This window comes from Myxine glutinosa, chromosome 7 (genome assembly GCF_964187855.1).
Source record: "Myxine glutinosa chromosome 7, kmMyxGlut1.1, whole genome shotgun sequence".
NCBI classification, from domain to species: Eukaryota; Metazoa; Chordata; class Myxini; order Myxiniformes; family Myxinidae; genus Myxine; species Myxine glutinosa.
In genome coordinates, this window is record NC_136267.1 from 54,969,896 (window position 1) to 54,986,544 (window position 16,649).

Genomic DNA, 16,649 nt, shown 5'->3' on the forward strand with positions numbered 1-16,649 from the left:
ATCCGGGGCATCATCTGTAACCCAATCGCGGAGCAAGTGTATTATCTCCATGGGTTGGTTGATTAACATTTCCTGAACCCTCCTTTGCATGGCCGTTAAATAAGATTCCTTCCAAGGCACCCGTACCCTTACTATGGCACCGTTTGCATCTAATCCCGCGCATCGCATGGGGAACACCCCCTTTATTTCTATCGCACGTTCCACTGGTGCCTGATACTCCACTAGTGAAGGGTATACTTTCTGACCTGGACCTATCGGGGGTGGAAACCCCGGGGTGTCTGTGCCACTATCTCCATCGTCCTCGACCTGAGGGGCTGATGGTTGTGGGGTCTCTTGAACTCTAGGGGGTCTCCCATTTGTTTCCCCTACAGCGCCCTGGTGTCGGGTACGTGCCTTAGATCCTGGGACTGGACCATGGGGGGGATAGGAAACAGGGATTTCATCTTCCTCATCCTGTTCCTCCTCATCGGAATTAATCCGGGCTACCATTAGCCTCTGGCTTGTCTGCGCTGCAAGCGCCTTCATCTGTTTATCCTGCTTCTTTCGACCCCGTTTTCGCTCATCCTGGTATTTCCCCAACTCTCCTCGCAAACTCGCTTGTCTGGAGGCTGCCTGTCTCTTCAAGGCCTCCACCTTCCACCAACTATAGACCTTCCATGAATCAGGTGGGAGACTCTTCTTCTTCTTCTCTAGGGCATCTAAAGCCCCATATAGCACATCCAACTTGTCTATTGCAAATGACCCTTCCTCTGGCCAAGGCGTACTCAGACCCTTGGTCAATACAGCCCATGCTTTGCCCGGTTGCAAAGCAGCATACCCATGTTCTCTTTTCATGTAAAATGCTGGAGTGTTCTTCAAAGGCTCTCCCTCCTTTCCTACCTTATTACCCATCTTCCTACCTTGGGTTAATCCCTCCTGGTAGTCCTAAGATCGGGTCGCCCCCCGATCTCTAACCTTAAACACAGTTCTCACGCCGGAGTAAACTTAACACCTATTATCTATCACCCACGTAGGGGTCTACCTGCTTCCCACGCAGGGAGCTTACCTGAGGGGTATCCCTCCTTATCTCGGGCGCCCTGTATAATCGATTCGTTACCCACTACTGCTCTGGTTAAACGAAATATGGTTCGGAATACAAGCCAGGTAGTACAGCCGACAGAGGTCCACACATCCAAAGTAAGGTAGGAGGCTTTCAATTTCGATGTGCAAAGGCAGCTTACCCAAATTAAATGCCGGCCGGCAGGGCCTCCTTCCCGACCTGGAACGTGAGGGACCACCTCGTCTGCACACCTGGATGATCCCACCGCTGCCACCAGGTTTGTGGGGGTCGATGACCTCAAGGGAAGGAAGGAGAACGAGGAGCAGAGCAGCAATGTTTAATGAAATCGATTACAAACACACAATGTGGAGCAAGGCTCAAGAATGCATCGCCTGACACGCAGCAGGCATTTTCAAGACACTCGCTGCAAAATCAGCAAATAGGCATTTCATATATAGCAAAAATATCAGATAAGAGTCTGCGCTAAAGACAAAGGAAACCGGGCCGTAAAGACCCCTCCTACCATCGTCCTTTCCTGCAGAAGGCCAAACTTAGACTGAAAAGATGTAAGCATAGGATAGGGTGACCTTTTTTGGCTCTTTATCTAAACACATCAGACCCGAGCGCAGGCCGAAGGAAATATTCTCATAATACCTTCAATGGTTTTCTTGACACTAGGCATAATAGTATTAATGATTGAATACACATGCTGAATACATAACAATCAAAGGATATGTAATGTCTATATTTCTTTTCCAAGGTTGGTTACGTCCTTGATTTAGGAGACACACTGGAAACTACAAAGATATATAATTAATTATTCCCTTTGTGAAGAAGGCATTTGGCAACATGTTTTTCCCTGTACGTGGGTTGTGGGCTATTTATCTTCTGTCTGGCACATACATTCAAGGACTTGTTTACTGGGCTAAGGATCCACAGGTTTTTCCTGTATCCTGCACCTCGAGCCTAGAAACCACATTTTGTCCACCCGCCTCTGCAGCTGAGTTCAAATCAGTTTTCGCACAATATATAATTTCAGATGTTATGATCAATTGAGTCATGGGGTTTAAACCCTAATGGCTAACATATATATATATATATATATATATATATATATATATATATATATATATATATATATATATATATATATACATACATATATATTATAATAATAATAATAAAGGAGTCTTATATAGCCCCATCAAGAAGAGTAAACTACCCTCATGGCGCTTTAATTTGCGGTTTTATAACCCACATATTGTTGCGGTTTTAGAACCCACACCCATGTAAATATGAAACTCTTGTAAATATGACATTAAAGGTTAAAGGTAGCACCCCTAGTTACTCCACAAGCAACACGTAGGCCACCTTAGAACTTCATTTATTTCATTATTATGTGTTTTAGATAAGGCCGTGTTTCCAATAGTTGAATCTGCGTTGCATCGATCAAATAAGAGTACGCCCATTCCGTCCATTTTACAACCGCCCTCTCCAAGCGACGCCATTACGCGCCCCTACAGTCGGTGCCTCATAGCTCGCTGAAACGACGCCATAAACCATGCGGTTAGGCCCGAGGAAAAAGGGGGCGGAACGCCAAGAATAAGGTGTGGCCTGTCAACCAGCCATCAAAGGCGTGGCCGGTAAGCCCTCACCAGCCAACCAGGGCTGATGCAACATCACCGATGGGCGTGGCTTTGTGGAGCGCGGAGTGATCGCGTGGCGCGTTATATAAGCGCGAACGCAAAGCCCTTTTACGGACTTCTTTGGAGAGAGATACGGCAGCACTCGAGTGGAAGGTTGGCAGTAAAAAGGACTTGGGTTGGAGACGCGCTTATACGAGTCTGATTGGGAAATGCGCACGAGTTTGATTGGAGACGCGCTTATTAACGCACTTGTCCAGGAGCGCACACGTAGGGGACACCAGCCTCCCCCCCCCCCCCCCCCCCCCCCCGCCATATGTAAGGTCCGCTCGCGTCCAACTACGCGCGGAGTTGCCTGCCGGGTTTTCGCCCGCTCAATCGGAGCCTGGACTGGAGCCTCACCTGGAGCCTGGACCCCATCACCGGACCCTCTACCTGACCACCTACCAGCTACAATCCCCATGTGAGTGTGTATGTTTGTCTGGGGTATAGAATAAGACTGCTTTAAGACTGCCCTGTGTCCTGCTTCTTCCTCTTCCGTTTCTGTACATTCTTTCCTTTCCTCTCTTTTTGTTTGCAATAAATTCACCTGTTCTTTCTGGTTTCATCTTAATCCCTTCGCTTTCATCTTTTCTCAATTGAGTACCTGTGGCACGATTAGGAACCACTACAATCAGGTCTAGTCATTGTTAACGGCCCGAATCACGGCTCGCTTCGCTTGGCATGTCCATTAACGCCGTGGTTCGGCGGGAGTTATCTCCTTGCTTTACGGCCGGTGGTAGTACTTAGGTAATTGGACTAAGACTCAACCAACAACCCTACGTACCACCGACCGGAAGGAACATTATAACTTCCCAGGACTCGGGACGGCCAGCTAAAAGGACAAGGGGATTAACCCCCCCCCCCTTGATAAGGGGAGAGCCGACCCCCGAGATCCGTAACAATTGGTAGTCAGGAGTTGGGATTTGGAACCTGGGACTAAATTTAGTAGACCAAATTTTGGACACCAATTGTGCATATTGGCCATAACAATTGGCGTCAGGAGTGGGATTTGGACCCGAACCAAATTTTTTATATCTAAAAAAAATTTTGGTCAAAGTTCCGAGCGGCCGAAATTTTATCACAACATCTAAATTAAATCGTGCCATGGATAACCAAGGCGATCGGATGCCGGTGGGGGTAAATGAGGAGATAGAAGAGGAGGTAGAATTAACCCAGGACCCCAGGGAAGAAGTGGGAGAGATGGAGGAGGAAAATGAAGAAGGTGCGGTAGTGGGGGTTGCAGGCGCACAAAATGGCGGCGCCTCGCACGTGGCAGCGGGAGCCGAGCCTGCAGCACCAGTGAATATGGACCTATTTATGGTGCAAATATGGGCCTATATGGTAAAGTCGGACCACAAAATGAATGAAGTGCGAAACCAAATTGGCGGATTAAAAAATGATTTGGGAAGCCAAATTTGGCGATTGAGGAAAGAGATGGGAGAAATGAGGGCCGATAGTGAGGGAATGGAAAATAGAACGGGGGAGCAATTGGGAAGTCAAATTGGGGGATTAGACAGCAAAATTGGGGGGTTAGAAAAGAAATTGGGGGGATTAGAGCACAAATTAGGGGGTCAATTGGAGGACGTAAATGGCCAAGCCCGGGAAGTAAATGAGGGGTTAGCGAGGGACAAAGCCACGTATGAGATAAAACCGATGGGGAGGGACAGAGACCGCAGGTCAAGCGGGAAAGGTACAAGGGTATGCGACGGGGTAGCGCGACTTGAGAAGCGCGGGGAAAGCGAGGCTGAGCAAGGCATGGTTACGTGGACCGGGGTAGAAATCGCGACCCAGGGTATAGAGAAGCCGATGACCGCCGAATTAAAAGATTTTATTTTATTGGCGCCAGCGGTCGTCGAGCTGAATAAAGGAAATAAAAGCGAAGCAATAGTGGAAATTGGGGCAGAAGAGACGGCGGACTTAGAACAGCACTCGTTGAAGGAAGAAATGGAATGTGTACAAAGTCTGTATACGCATCATGATGCCGTACTTGCTAATCCTGATAAAGATTTGCAGGTGCGTGTGGAGAAGAGGATCCCGAAGGTAAGCCGGGCTGTATATGGCGCAAAAAGGTTTGGTGCGAGAGGATTTTTCGCGCGCTTGGGATCCCGGCGTAACCGGGGCGCTCGTAGAAGGTCCGTGGTGCGTTGTGTGAGTGGAAATGGCACGCGTGTGCGAATGGCACCAGAGCGCGAGTGTATTACCAAGTGCGAGAGTGAATGCACATCGGAGTGTATGTGTGATGAATGCGAAACAGAGAGTGAAAGCGAATGCACGACGGAGTGTATGTGTGAAACCGAGTGTGAGGCATGCGACACGGAGTGTGAGTTGGTTGTGGAGCGTGTGCGGGCGAGCACACCAGAGCACGTTATTGGGTGTGCAAAAGAGTGCACACCCATGGGTAAGGGTGCGCTGATTGGGTGTGCAACAGAGTGCACACCCATGAGTGTTACGGAGTACATAACGGAGGCGAGTGCACCAGGGTGTGCACAGGAGAGGTGTGTAACGGAGTTCGTGTGTGAGTGTGCCTGGGTGGTGTGCATGGAACGTTATCAGGACGGCCAGCTAAAAGGACAAGGGGATTAACCACCCCTTGATAAGGGGAGAGCCGACCCCCGAGATCCGTAACAATATATATATATATATATATATATATATATATATATATATATATATATATATATATATATATATATTGTTACGGAACCCAACGTCGGCCTCGGATCCCTACTCGAGGGGGGATTAGTCCCCTCGTTTGTTACTGACCGACGTGGTCCCTGAAGCTGCACCGCGACCTCCGGAAAGGCTGGTGAGCAGCTTCGTTCGCGACCGCGGATAAGATGGTAATTTGCCGAGCGGATGGCAGCCGCGGCACGAACCGTTAACAATGACTAGACCCGATTCTCAAACATTGGCCAAATCGTGCCACAGGTATTCAATTGGGAAAAGACAACAACGACGGATGTAGAGGAAAGAAAGGCAAAGGGTAAGAAATACAAATATGATTTATTTACTATTTACACAATTTAAAGCAACCAAGGAGGAGGAAGAATAAAAAAATAAAAACAGAAGAAGAAGAAACACAGTGCAACGCTAGCTTACCTACAGTCTTAATTAATACCCCAGGACAAGACACACAAAACGGACGACAATCAAACTCACACGAATGGGGAAATGAAGGCAGGAACGATTGGCTGGAAGGAGGGGAAGGTCCAAGTGGTCCACAGAGCTGGAAGGATGCGGGTGGTGGGTGTGATCCCGGCTCGAGTTGAGCAGCCGCCGACTCTCCCCAATCGTCTCCGCACGGCGACGTGGCTTCTTGGCCGCAACTGTCGTCACCGCCGTCGACGCTCCAAGCTGCGGTTTGTTCACAAGCTGCGGTTTATTCACAAGCTGCGGTGGACTCTTTTGTGCATCTCTCTCCGAAGCTCGTCTCACCTCCTCTGGACTTATCTCAGGTGCATCTCTCTTGGACTCAGAACTCATCTGGCGTGGGGAGCGTCCCGCTGCGGGTTATATAGGCCCCGCCCTTCAACCTTTGCGAACCTCCCCGATCGCTCTCTCTCCGCCCTCTCAAGCCAAACCACTTTGGCTGGGTTGGTTGAGCGGGGCTGACTCACTCCTCCCCTCTGTGACGAGGTGGAGACACGCCTTTCTTCTCCGAGCCGGAGCACATGGCAATGGCGGCGAATGCAGTTGGCAATCGAGGCTTTAGGAATGGGAATGAAAGGGAATGGAAATGAAAGGGAATCTACTCTATTTGAATTCGGTGCAATGGAGTATTAATTAATGGAAGACAAAGCCTTAACCTAAAACACAGAATAAGGAAATAACTACCAACAAGCAGGAAATCTATGATTGGCTAACGGGATTGTATATGACCTAACTAAGGGACGCCCTTTGACCTTTATACACAACTGGAGGAAGGAGGGTGATATTTTTACAACAATAAAAAAACACAATTCTCATTTCCACAACAATATATATGTATATATATATAATATATATATATATATATATATATATATATATATATATATATGATATATATATATATATATGATATATATATATATATGATACATATATATATATATATATCTATATCTATATATATATATATATATAAATAAATATATATATAAATAAATATATACATATATATAAAAGACGGCCCATGGACTACCCTTTAATCCATCCGCACAAACGTCAGCACGTGTCAAAAGAACAGTTTCTTGTCAGGAGTGTGATGAACCTAGGGTCCTGCATGCAGCACGAAAGCTAAAACAGGAGCAACTAGATCAGCTGGATGCTGCCCTGAGTCAAGTTGACTACACTTGTGGGACAGACCTTGAAGACTTTATGCCACATGATTTAGATCCCGAGGGAGAGCATATTTTGAAGAGAGTGTTTGTGAGGAAGGACCTGCAATGTGTTCAGCCAGTTGAGGTGACCTACTAGTCTTCTGGGGTGTTCGCAGCAGTCTGTTGTCATTGTGCATCGGGAGATGATTTGCTGAGTGGACTTCCAGCTCAGGACATATACCCAATATGTCACACCTGCAAAGCTACTCCAACGAAGTCAACCATTTTGAAAAGAAAAAGGAAGTTTATAAACTTCTAATATTTGACTAATAGTCAAATAGAAAGAAGTCTTTGAAGCAAAATATTTGTTGGTATTTGCAGTGATGGGGAGGAATGGTTTCTAGCCTTTTCGAATTGCTTGCTGCAGAAAAATTAAGACTTTGTATTGATACATGTACTTGAAATGAACATGATGAAGGAACAATAGGCCTCTCTTGCATCGTTTCATTTATGCATCACTCCCGTCAGTATTTTAATTTTCACCACTACTTGCTTACAAGATCTGCATCTTTTTGCATGTATAAGTTTTCTCATACACAGAATTTTTACCTGGTATAATACCTGGTATAAAGCTATATTTTCATACTTGCTTTTCCATCTGCACACTTGTGAACGTGTATTGAAAAAAGTTGTTCACATCTGATCCATATTTCTAACTGACTTTGATCGATACCTAGTTTGTACTGACACGATTTTCATACAGTCCTCCTAAATAGGGATCAGTGCTGGTGGTTTAAGTCACCCAGGATGATCAACAATACATCACAGCTGAGGCGTATTGGGTATCTTGAAAATGCTGCTACCTTGCCTACTTGTAGAAATAGTACAACAAGGTATTCACACCATGTTTGTATTTTTGTTAAAAACACTCGTTTACCAACCATGCAAGTCAGTCTATAATATGCTTGAAGAACTGAATGATTTTCAGAATAAATACATTTTAAAATAACTTATTAAGCATGTGTTCATTATTTACAAAAAGGCCTACCAGGCCCATTGGCTGTCTTTAATTTCTCTCTGGACGGCGCCACAGCAGATGAGGAGGACCGCAAGGCATGAGGACACAAAAAACAACACCTTTATATGTGCAATCCATGCTTTTCAAAAAGTGCCATCCACCCACAAAATCCCAAAATTTCACATTGGACCAATCAAATTCTTCCAAATTTCACTTTTCTCCCCACTATACTGGCAGGTATGTGGATCCGCATCCAACGGTGAACTGTTCTAAACAACTACCTGTGGCCACGACAGCTCCGCACCTCTACCGTGCAAAGGTCACCGGGAAAAGGTGAGCAGTCGAAACGCCAACATGGCCCATGAGTGTCCATAAGGGTGCGACCCACCATCCATCCTTCGGCCCCCCCTGCGAGGAACACAGCTGCACCAGCCCCAGCTGGCCAATGTGGTGAGCACCTGCTGCCAACACCGCCATTCCCAAGGCCTCGGACCTGGGGGGCACGGTCGCAGTGCGTGGCATCCCAACAACCACGTCCCCTGCACCTCCACATCTTCCCCCAGTCCGACCACATGCAGCCCCCATTGCCCACCCACACTTGACCACACCAAGGTCCAGTCAACAGCCATGCTCCACCAGGAGACCCACCCAGAAGACATGGTCCACACACCTCGGACACCCATAGCACCACGTTGACCCTCAGACTACCCAACAACATCCCATAACCCCGCGTCCCAAATATTGGCGCACTCGCCCCCGCAAAAAGTTGAGGCTATGTCCTGCTAACCTGTCAATTTTATCACAGCCTCCAACACTTTGGTCTAAACACACCTGGATCAATAATGGTGACACTGCTGTCAGTATCCACCATGACATTTCAAAATTCATCCTTAAATTTACATCTAACCCTCAGATTACCCATGCCAAACATTTTTCACATTTCCCTAAACTCACCAAAGAAAGATGCTTTGCCATACACATGTCAGAGCCGAGCATGGCCCATATACTCGGCACGTTACAAATTCCCGATCCCATTCCCATGGCTCTCTTCCCAAACCGAGAGTCCATAAATCATAACGGAACATCTGTGGAAGGTCACTCTCACCATCACGTTCCACAGATGCCCCAATGGTTGTCCGGTGGGCTATCTCATTCCTGTCCATGCGGTTCGAGCCGCGTCCATAGACCAGCCAGCATGGCAGGTCACCACATGCCGGCTGTCCCAGAGTCTCAGGGAGAGGGTGTCAGGCCGCATGCCCGGGTGGTCACCACATCAGGCCCAAGTTGGCCGTCCGCGGTGCCACCACCAAAGCGCGACCCACAACACCTCCCCCTAGTGGTCCTCAATATACGCCATCCCAGGCTTGAGAAACCACCTCGGACCCCCTGGAGGTCTTAGCCCCCACTAGGGTCCGGTGAGCCTGTCGGCCCGAGCCACACGCTCGGGCGGCGCCCCGACGGACAAGGGATGCCACACTCCACCAGGCCCCCTGTGGGGCCCAGGTCGTACCACGACACCCATGGCTGGACCCCACGTCCAAATCCAGCCAGCCCAGCCCCCCAGCAGGGTGGCATACCCAAATTTTGAAAGGGGCAAATTTTGCCCGAGGCCATCACCAATGACCTCTTCTGGTCCAAATCCCACAGCCCGGGGCCAACTCTCCCCAAGGCTGTTCCAAATCCCATTCCCATTTTAATTTAATTTTAAATTTCCTTTTAGAAATTTTCATTTCCACTGCCAAACCGCAGCTGCAGGTAACAACCCCAGGTTGTTCTGCCCCTCCCTGCAGCTGGTCCAAATTCCCCACAGGGACCAAATCGTCGGAGGCTCGATCTCCCGATTCTCCAATGTCCAAATCCAGCCTGGAGCCAACACACTCCCCCAACTGGTTCTGTAATTTCTGAGCCTCTGTTACCCAATCGGTGTTCGTGGTGTGGGTCCCTTGGGTCGAGTATATGGGCCACTTCAACCACCTCCTCGGACCGACTCACCTCCTCCCCCCAAACTTGGACCTGGTCAACCTTTACCTCCATGGGACTGTCCCAGGTCCCCAGCTGCTGGGTCACATCATGCTCATCCCCATCACCAATCATTTCTGGCCCCATCAGGCCTTCCCCAATAAATACCCGGTCCAGCTCCACCACACGGACCCCCAATAATGTTATCCCCTCTTGCTCTGCACCACCGCCCTGGTGCTGCAAGGATTCCAATTGCTCCCCCTGTTGAGGTGTTGTGACATCCACCCGGCCCGGATAAATCTCCAGGTCATGATGTGGGAAACATTCCCTATTACAATTTTCACAATCCCTATTTTCTTCCAAATTTCCTTCCCTAACTTCCCCATTTATTTCAATTGCCATTCCCGGCTCCTGAGCCCCGTCGGCACCATTCTTTAGTTCTTCCTTCGATTCATTCGTCCATTCATTCAGACATGATGGTTGAGATGAGATGAGACAGGTTGAGATGGTTTGGTCATGTGTTGAGGAAGGATGGGAGTGACTGGTTGAGAAGAGTGATGGAAATGAATGTAGAAGGAAGTAGAGGACGGGGAAGACCGAGAAAGACTTGGCTAAATATGGTGGAAGAAGAAATGCGGGCAAGGGGGTTAACAAGGAGAGATGCAGAAAATAGGGCAAAATGGAGAAGATTGTCATGGGGACCGCAAGGCTAACCCCCGCTCTAGCAGGGAAAATGGCCTTAAAATGCATGTTGTTGTTGTTGTTGTTGTATTCATTCAATTGTTCAATCTGGGCATCCAGTTTGCTATTCATTCACTTCATCTGCTCAATCTGAGCATCCATTTTGTTTTCCAATCACGCCATCAATTGCATTATGACCTGGTTGTCTATGGGGGCCGTCCCTACGGCGGGGGAAGCTCCATCGCTATGCTGAATTCCCCCATCTACCTCCGACTCACCACGAATGCTATCCCCATCTTCATTCTCCCTTCCTTCATATTGCTTACCTCTTCCATCCGTAAAGAAGAGGTCGCTTTTCCGCGCGGCTTTTCCAACCGTAATAAAATTTATATTTAAACTGACACGCTGTTCGTGTCCCGCGCACCGATCGACGATGCAAAATTTTCGCCTCGGACTAAAAAAAATTTGTTTCCAAATCCTCCACACTCTTGACACCAATTTTTATTTTTTAGGGTTATATCCCACTCCTGACTACCAGTTGTCGTGCGAATCCCTCCGGTTAACACCAGGGACCGCGGATGGAACAAACAGATCTACTGGAGGCGACGACCAAACACGGATTTTGCTTTGACTCGCGGGAAGAGAAAGAAGCGGGAAAAGCGCTTACCTGGAGCACGCCGACTGCAGCTCCGGTCCTGTCAGGAATTAACGTACTCGAACACTGAATTAGAATGTACAAAAATAATGATTTATTTCACGATGATTTATTTCACGAACCCGAAACAATGAAACGCGACGATGAATAAATAAAGAGCATAAATTGGGATCCCACACACCTCACTTCAAATACGCCACACAGGAATGAATTACGAAAATAACTGTCCGTCGTGTACGTGCGAAATGTGGTGCGTCTTAACTGTCCGTTGTTGAACATGGCCCCGTCTGGCTCCAAGCTCCGGGTCGATCGCACACGAGGCCCCACCCGCTCACAGCACCAAAAGCACCGAGCACCGAGCACTGCTCCAAGCACCACGACGAACGCGATCTCCAATCTCAGCACAGAGAGCACAAGACGTCGTGCAGCGTCAAGAGGCCAGCGAAGAAGAACCGGCAAAAAGAGGGAGAGGGCCAAAGGAGAGCAAATGCGAATGCATGCTATGAAAACCCAAGAGAGCTGCTGAAAATGTCGTGCAGTGCAAGACAGCCAGAGAGGGATGTGCAGCGCAAGAGCCAGAGAGCGCAAGAAAGAAAATGTCGTCCGGCACGCCCTTTTATAACATGGGTCCACTCTCCTCCAATGCTCTGTTTTGCTGGCGTGGTGTCATTGGCCGAGTGCTTCCCGCACCGGTATTGCTCGCCCTGATTGGTTGGAGGTTTGCGCCTTCTGCGCCAACCAATCACACGTTCCCTGTAGCGTGGTCATAGCTCGTGTCACTCGATCTTGCTCGGCCGGCCGGAGCTGTAGCTGGTGGCGGCCATCCGGCAGTGCCCCGATCTGGCTTCCTGCCTGTTTTCCAAAGTCGTTGTAAGGGAAGGGAATTTAATTACTGTGTGCACTAAAGGGCCTATCGAAGTGTTTATATGGGTATGCATTGCCATAAGGGACAAAGGTTTGGCGACAGGGGGGATGACGAACAAAGGAATCTTATCCATAATCCCTGGACTATTTAGCACGCCCTGCTCCCTCGTAGCGGGGACATCAATACAGCTTATCCCGACAAACCGGACTACACATGGAACTTATTACAGGGTAGATCCCCTATCACGACAGTCGAATACCTCCCTATACAGATCTATCTGACTGTAGATATTCCTCTACTCAAATTCATAACAATATGTCTGGTTGAAGGCTTTGGGTAGTGAGGGGGCTTGAAGCCAGATTTTAATCTAACAGCCGCCATGTTGGTGCTCGCCGTCACTGCGATGCGAAGCAAAAGATGCCTCAGAGCTGTCACATTCACAATCGCAATGTCATATATACTCCCGATACGTGTTTCCTTCATTGTAAAAACTACCAAGTCAACAGTTAAAAGGATTTTGAGCCGATAGGTGTTACGGCCTTGGCAAGATCGATGGAGACAGTGATTTGTTAGCTTATACACCGCCCAAATAGCTATGTGGAATCTCTCATGTAGAGATTAAACCCACGTCGTTTGAACTTTGGCAGAGGTCATTATGTACTTTTAATGATCCAAAATGGCCGATAAAAAGTACATTCCGGCAAGTCCTCGGTCTCTGACCGATTTTTCATTTGTTTGTTTGTCTGTCTGTGAACAAGATATCTCAAAAAATGGTGGATGGATTAGGAAGGACGAAATTTGGCAGAGAGGTAGTGTATGTGACAAGGACGAAATTATTAGATTGTGGTGAAGATCCATATTCGGATCCGGCCACTGGAATTTTTAAAGTGATTCTTCAGCATTGGGAGATAGGGCCAAAAACTATATATAGCAGGATATCTCAAAACGTTATGGACTAGTTAAGACTAAAGTTGGGGGATGAGTTGTTTAGGTGACAAAAAGAAGCCGATTAGATTTTGTTTCACGTCCAAATCTAGATCCGGCCTATCAGTGGGATACAAAACATAAACTGTTCTGCCTGGTGGAGGAATGCACTCCACCGAGTGCCGTAATCGTTGAATTTAATTTCTCCAATTTGATTGGATCATTATTTGACATAAAGCCCATTTTCTTACTTAAAATTTAATTTGCTGTTTGATGCATTTCAGGATCAGAATGAATGAACCACAATTGAGCCCGGAGGAGGCCAGAGATGTTCTGAAGAATAAATATGGTATATACGACATCATTGCTTTAAAACCCCTTCCCAGCTTTGAAGATCAGAACTTTCATGTGACAGCCAAAGATGCTGATGACGTACAACACGATTACGTCCTGAAGATCATAAACAATGTATTGAGCCAGAATCCAGATATATGTTCTGTGCAGTCTCATGCAATGACCTTCCTGCGAAAATGTGGATTTCCCACTCCGATGACGTTCCCAACAACTGCAGGAGAAATGCTTAGCTTCTTCTCAGTCGGTAAGCAGGAGATAGACTTGCAAGACACGGAGGTACGTGTTGACAAACTTCATTCATATCACATTATTCTTTCTACACAAGCAGGTACGGTACCCACGGAAATTCCACGTTATGTAAAATGTGACTACAGTTCCCCTCTCCCCCTTTTCCAAAGCCCAAGGTTTCAATCCTTTCCCCACCCCAAGTACTCAACCTCCGACTCCCACGCCAAGTCCTCAACCCCCTCCCTCCAACCCAAATACTCAACCCCCTCCTCCCACTGTCTCTGTCCCCTCTCTGCCCTCCCCTACCCAAACTCTCTATCCTCCTCTCCCCCTTTCTTCACATTCTTCAAAGCATTCTCACATCATTACATATTGTTTTTTCATTACCTCATTGAAATAGTGCAATATTTAACTATCTTTTCCCTCCCCTATCTACCTTATTATGCCATTACCAACTTTTTTTTTGGTATAGTAAGTCGAGGCTCGAATAGGAGCTAACCCATAGAACATATTGTTGCAGTTTTCCGAAGCCCATTCCCTTACAAAGGGGAGATTAAGCCCCCTTGTTCTCCTTGGGCCTTCGAACCGCGAGACTGAGTCGCCACTTCCGGGCAGATGTGGAAAAGGGTCTCTGGAAAAGTTTGCACGTACCTTGAGTACCCACGCCACAGCGGCAGCGGGGATCGAGTCTCGCACGAGCCACGCGTAATTGAGTACACCCGGGCGGATGGCGTACCACGTGACCCATGCTGTTACCTTGCTTATTGAACCCGATCAGAGCGATCTAATTCATACCATGCTAAGGCAATGATGGAAGGGACGAAACGGTCGAATCAAAGAAAGAACAGATTTATTACACTATTTACAATGGTTGGTAAGAAGAAGAGACACAGGGCAGTCTTAAGCAGTCTTAACATATTAGCCCTGACAATGGGCCCACTTACACACACAGGGAGCTGAAGGAAGAATGTTCATGCGCCAAACGCGCCGGCTTTGGTCGCTCCAGGAACAGCTCACCCGGCGTGGCCCTCTGGCGGTCACAGCACGTATCCCGGCGAAGGCAGGCAGGCAGGCGGGAAAATCCTTGCGGCGTGTATCCTGGCAAAGGCAGGCAGAAGGTAATATGCGCGCGTCTGTGGCTCAGCACGGCTGTCTTTCACAGCGCGATTAATACAACTGCGTGGAGCGCGGGGAGCAGGGCAAAGTTCGTATACCAACATTCGTACCAACTGAGAACTCACGTATTCAGCCCCGACTTCAACTCATCTGCCTCATAACTCACCAACTCTGGTGGGGGCTCTGGGCACAGGGTTATATCGTCCCGCCCTGGCCTGACTCGAATGTTCCAAACCCCGCCTTTTGCCGCAGTGGTAAGTCACTCCCCTCGAGCCCTGATTGGCGGCTCGCGCTTACCGTCGGCTCCTCCTCCGCTTTCCTTTGGCCTTGATAGACTTGTTCAGGCCTGCCTCGTGGTATTTCACGCCAAAACCAAAAGCATAGAGGCATCGTAAAAGGACCTAATTGTCCCCCGTCGCACAGCGTAGCGAAAGGGGGACTATTGCTTTCCCCTCCGTCCGTGTGTGTGTGCGTGTGGGCGTGCGTGTTTGCTTGCGGGCATGCGTGCGTGAGCGAAGGACTGCATTCGAATTTGGTGTGTGGGTGCAACCCACGTCAAAATCCAAGATGGCCGCCGCCATGTATGTCTGATGCCATGTATGTCTGAACCTTGTGAGATGAATATCTTGAAAAATAAGCGAAGTACCAACTTCTAATCTGGTGTGTGGGTGTATCTAGGCATAAGGAAGAACGCTATTGAAAATTGGGTTGCCACAACAAAATCCAAGATGGCCGCCGCCAAGTATTTCTGAACCTTGTGAGATGAATATCTTGAAAAATAAGCGAAGTACCAACTTCTAATTTGGTGTGTGGGTGTATCTCGGCATAAGGAAGAACGCTATTGAAAATTGGGTCGCCACGTCAAAATCCAAGATGGCCGCCACCATATATATGTCTGAAACTTGTGAGCGAAATATCTTGAAAAAGAAGCGAAGTACCAACTTCTAATCTGGTGTGTGGGTGTATCTAGGCACAAGCAAGAAGGCTGTTTAAAATTGGGTTGCCACGTCAAATTCCAAGATGGCCGCCGCCATGTATGTCTGAACCTTGTGAGATGAATATCTTGAAAAATAAGCGAAGTACCAACTTCTAATTTGGTGTGTGGGTGTATCTCGGCATAAGGAAGACCGCTATTGTAAATTGGGTCGCCACGTCAAACTCCAAGATGGCCGCCACCATATATATGTCTGAACCTTGTGAGTGAAATATCTTGGAAAATAAGCAAAGTACCAACTTCTAATCTTGTGTTTGGGTGTATCTAGGCACAAGGAAGAACGCTATTGAAAAGTGGGTCGCCACGTCAAAATCCAAGATGGCCACCGCCATGTATGTCTGAACCTTCTGAGCGGAATATCTTGAAAAAGAAGCGAAGTACCAATTTCTAATCTGGTGTGTGGGTGTATCTAGGCATAAGGAAGAACGCTTTTGAAAATTGGGTCGCCACGTCAAAATCCAAGATGGCCGCCTCCATGTATGTCTGAACCTTGTGAGCGAAATATCATATCATAGCATGTTTTCTGCGTCTTCCACTTTGTCAACTCACATCACTTCACCGAAGTTGGACCTAGGCGTAACGCTTGTTATTCAACATATGATTCGATTTTTCGGGGTCCATCATCGTGAGTAACACTTGACCCAAACAAAGCTAATGGAAATCTGACGCATCCAAACCCGAGCAGTGTTTAAGCAGCGGAGGCCTATAACTATTATCATATGTCCAGCAGAAAACCAACATGGCAACCATATTATTTTGTCTGGGTGCCATGGTGGGTGTAGTCAAGCGACAAATGTAGGTGGGCTCCGGCAGTTGTCTGGCCAATGGGT

The 16,649-nt window shown here is 47.8% G+C and overlaps 1 protein-coding gene across 7 annotated transcripts in view; it reads left to right on the top strand.

The window, feature by feature from the left end:
• The window catches only part of LOC137431259 (hydroxylysine kinase), a 60,922-nt gene that overhangs the window by 27,247 nt on the left and 17,026 nt on the right, over positions 1 to 16,649 (top strand). For 2 of the 7 annotated variants that reach the window (XM_068122367.2, XM_078781754.1), the window contains exon 2: positions 13,412 to 13,809. In XM_068122367.2, coding sequence (XP_067978468.2) covers positions 13,419 to 13,809 — 391 coding nt within the window. In that variant the 5' untranslated portion in view covers positions 13,412 to 13,418. Of the gene's footprint in view, positions 1 to 7,788; positions 7,919 to 13,411; positions 13,810 to 16,649 lie in introns of all 7 variants that reach the window. The other 5 variants (XM_068122369.2, XM_078781755.1, XM_078781752.1 and 2 more) reach the window with 4 other exon arrangements.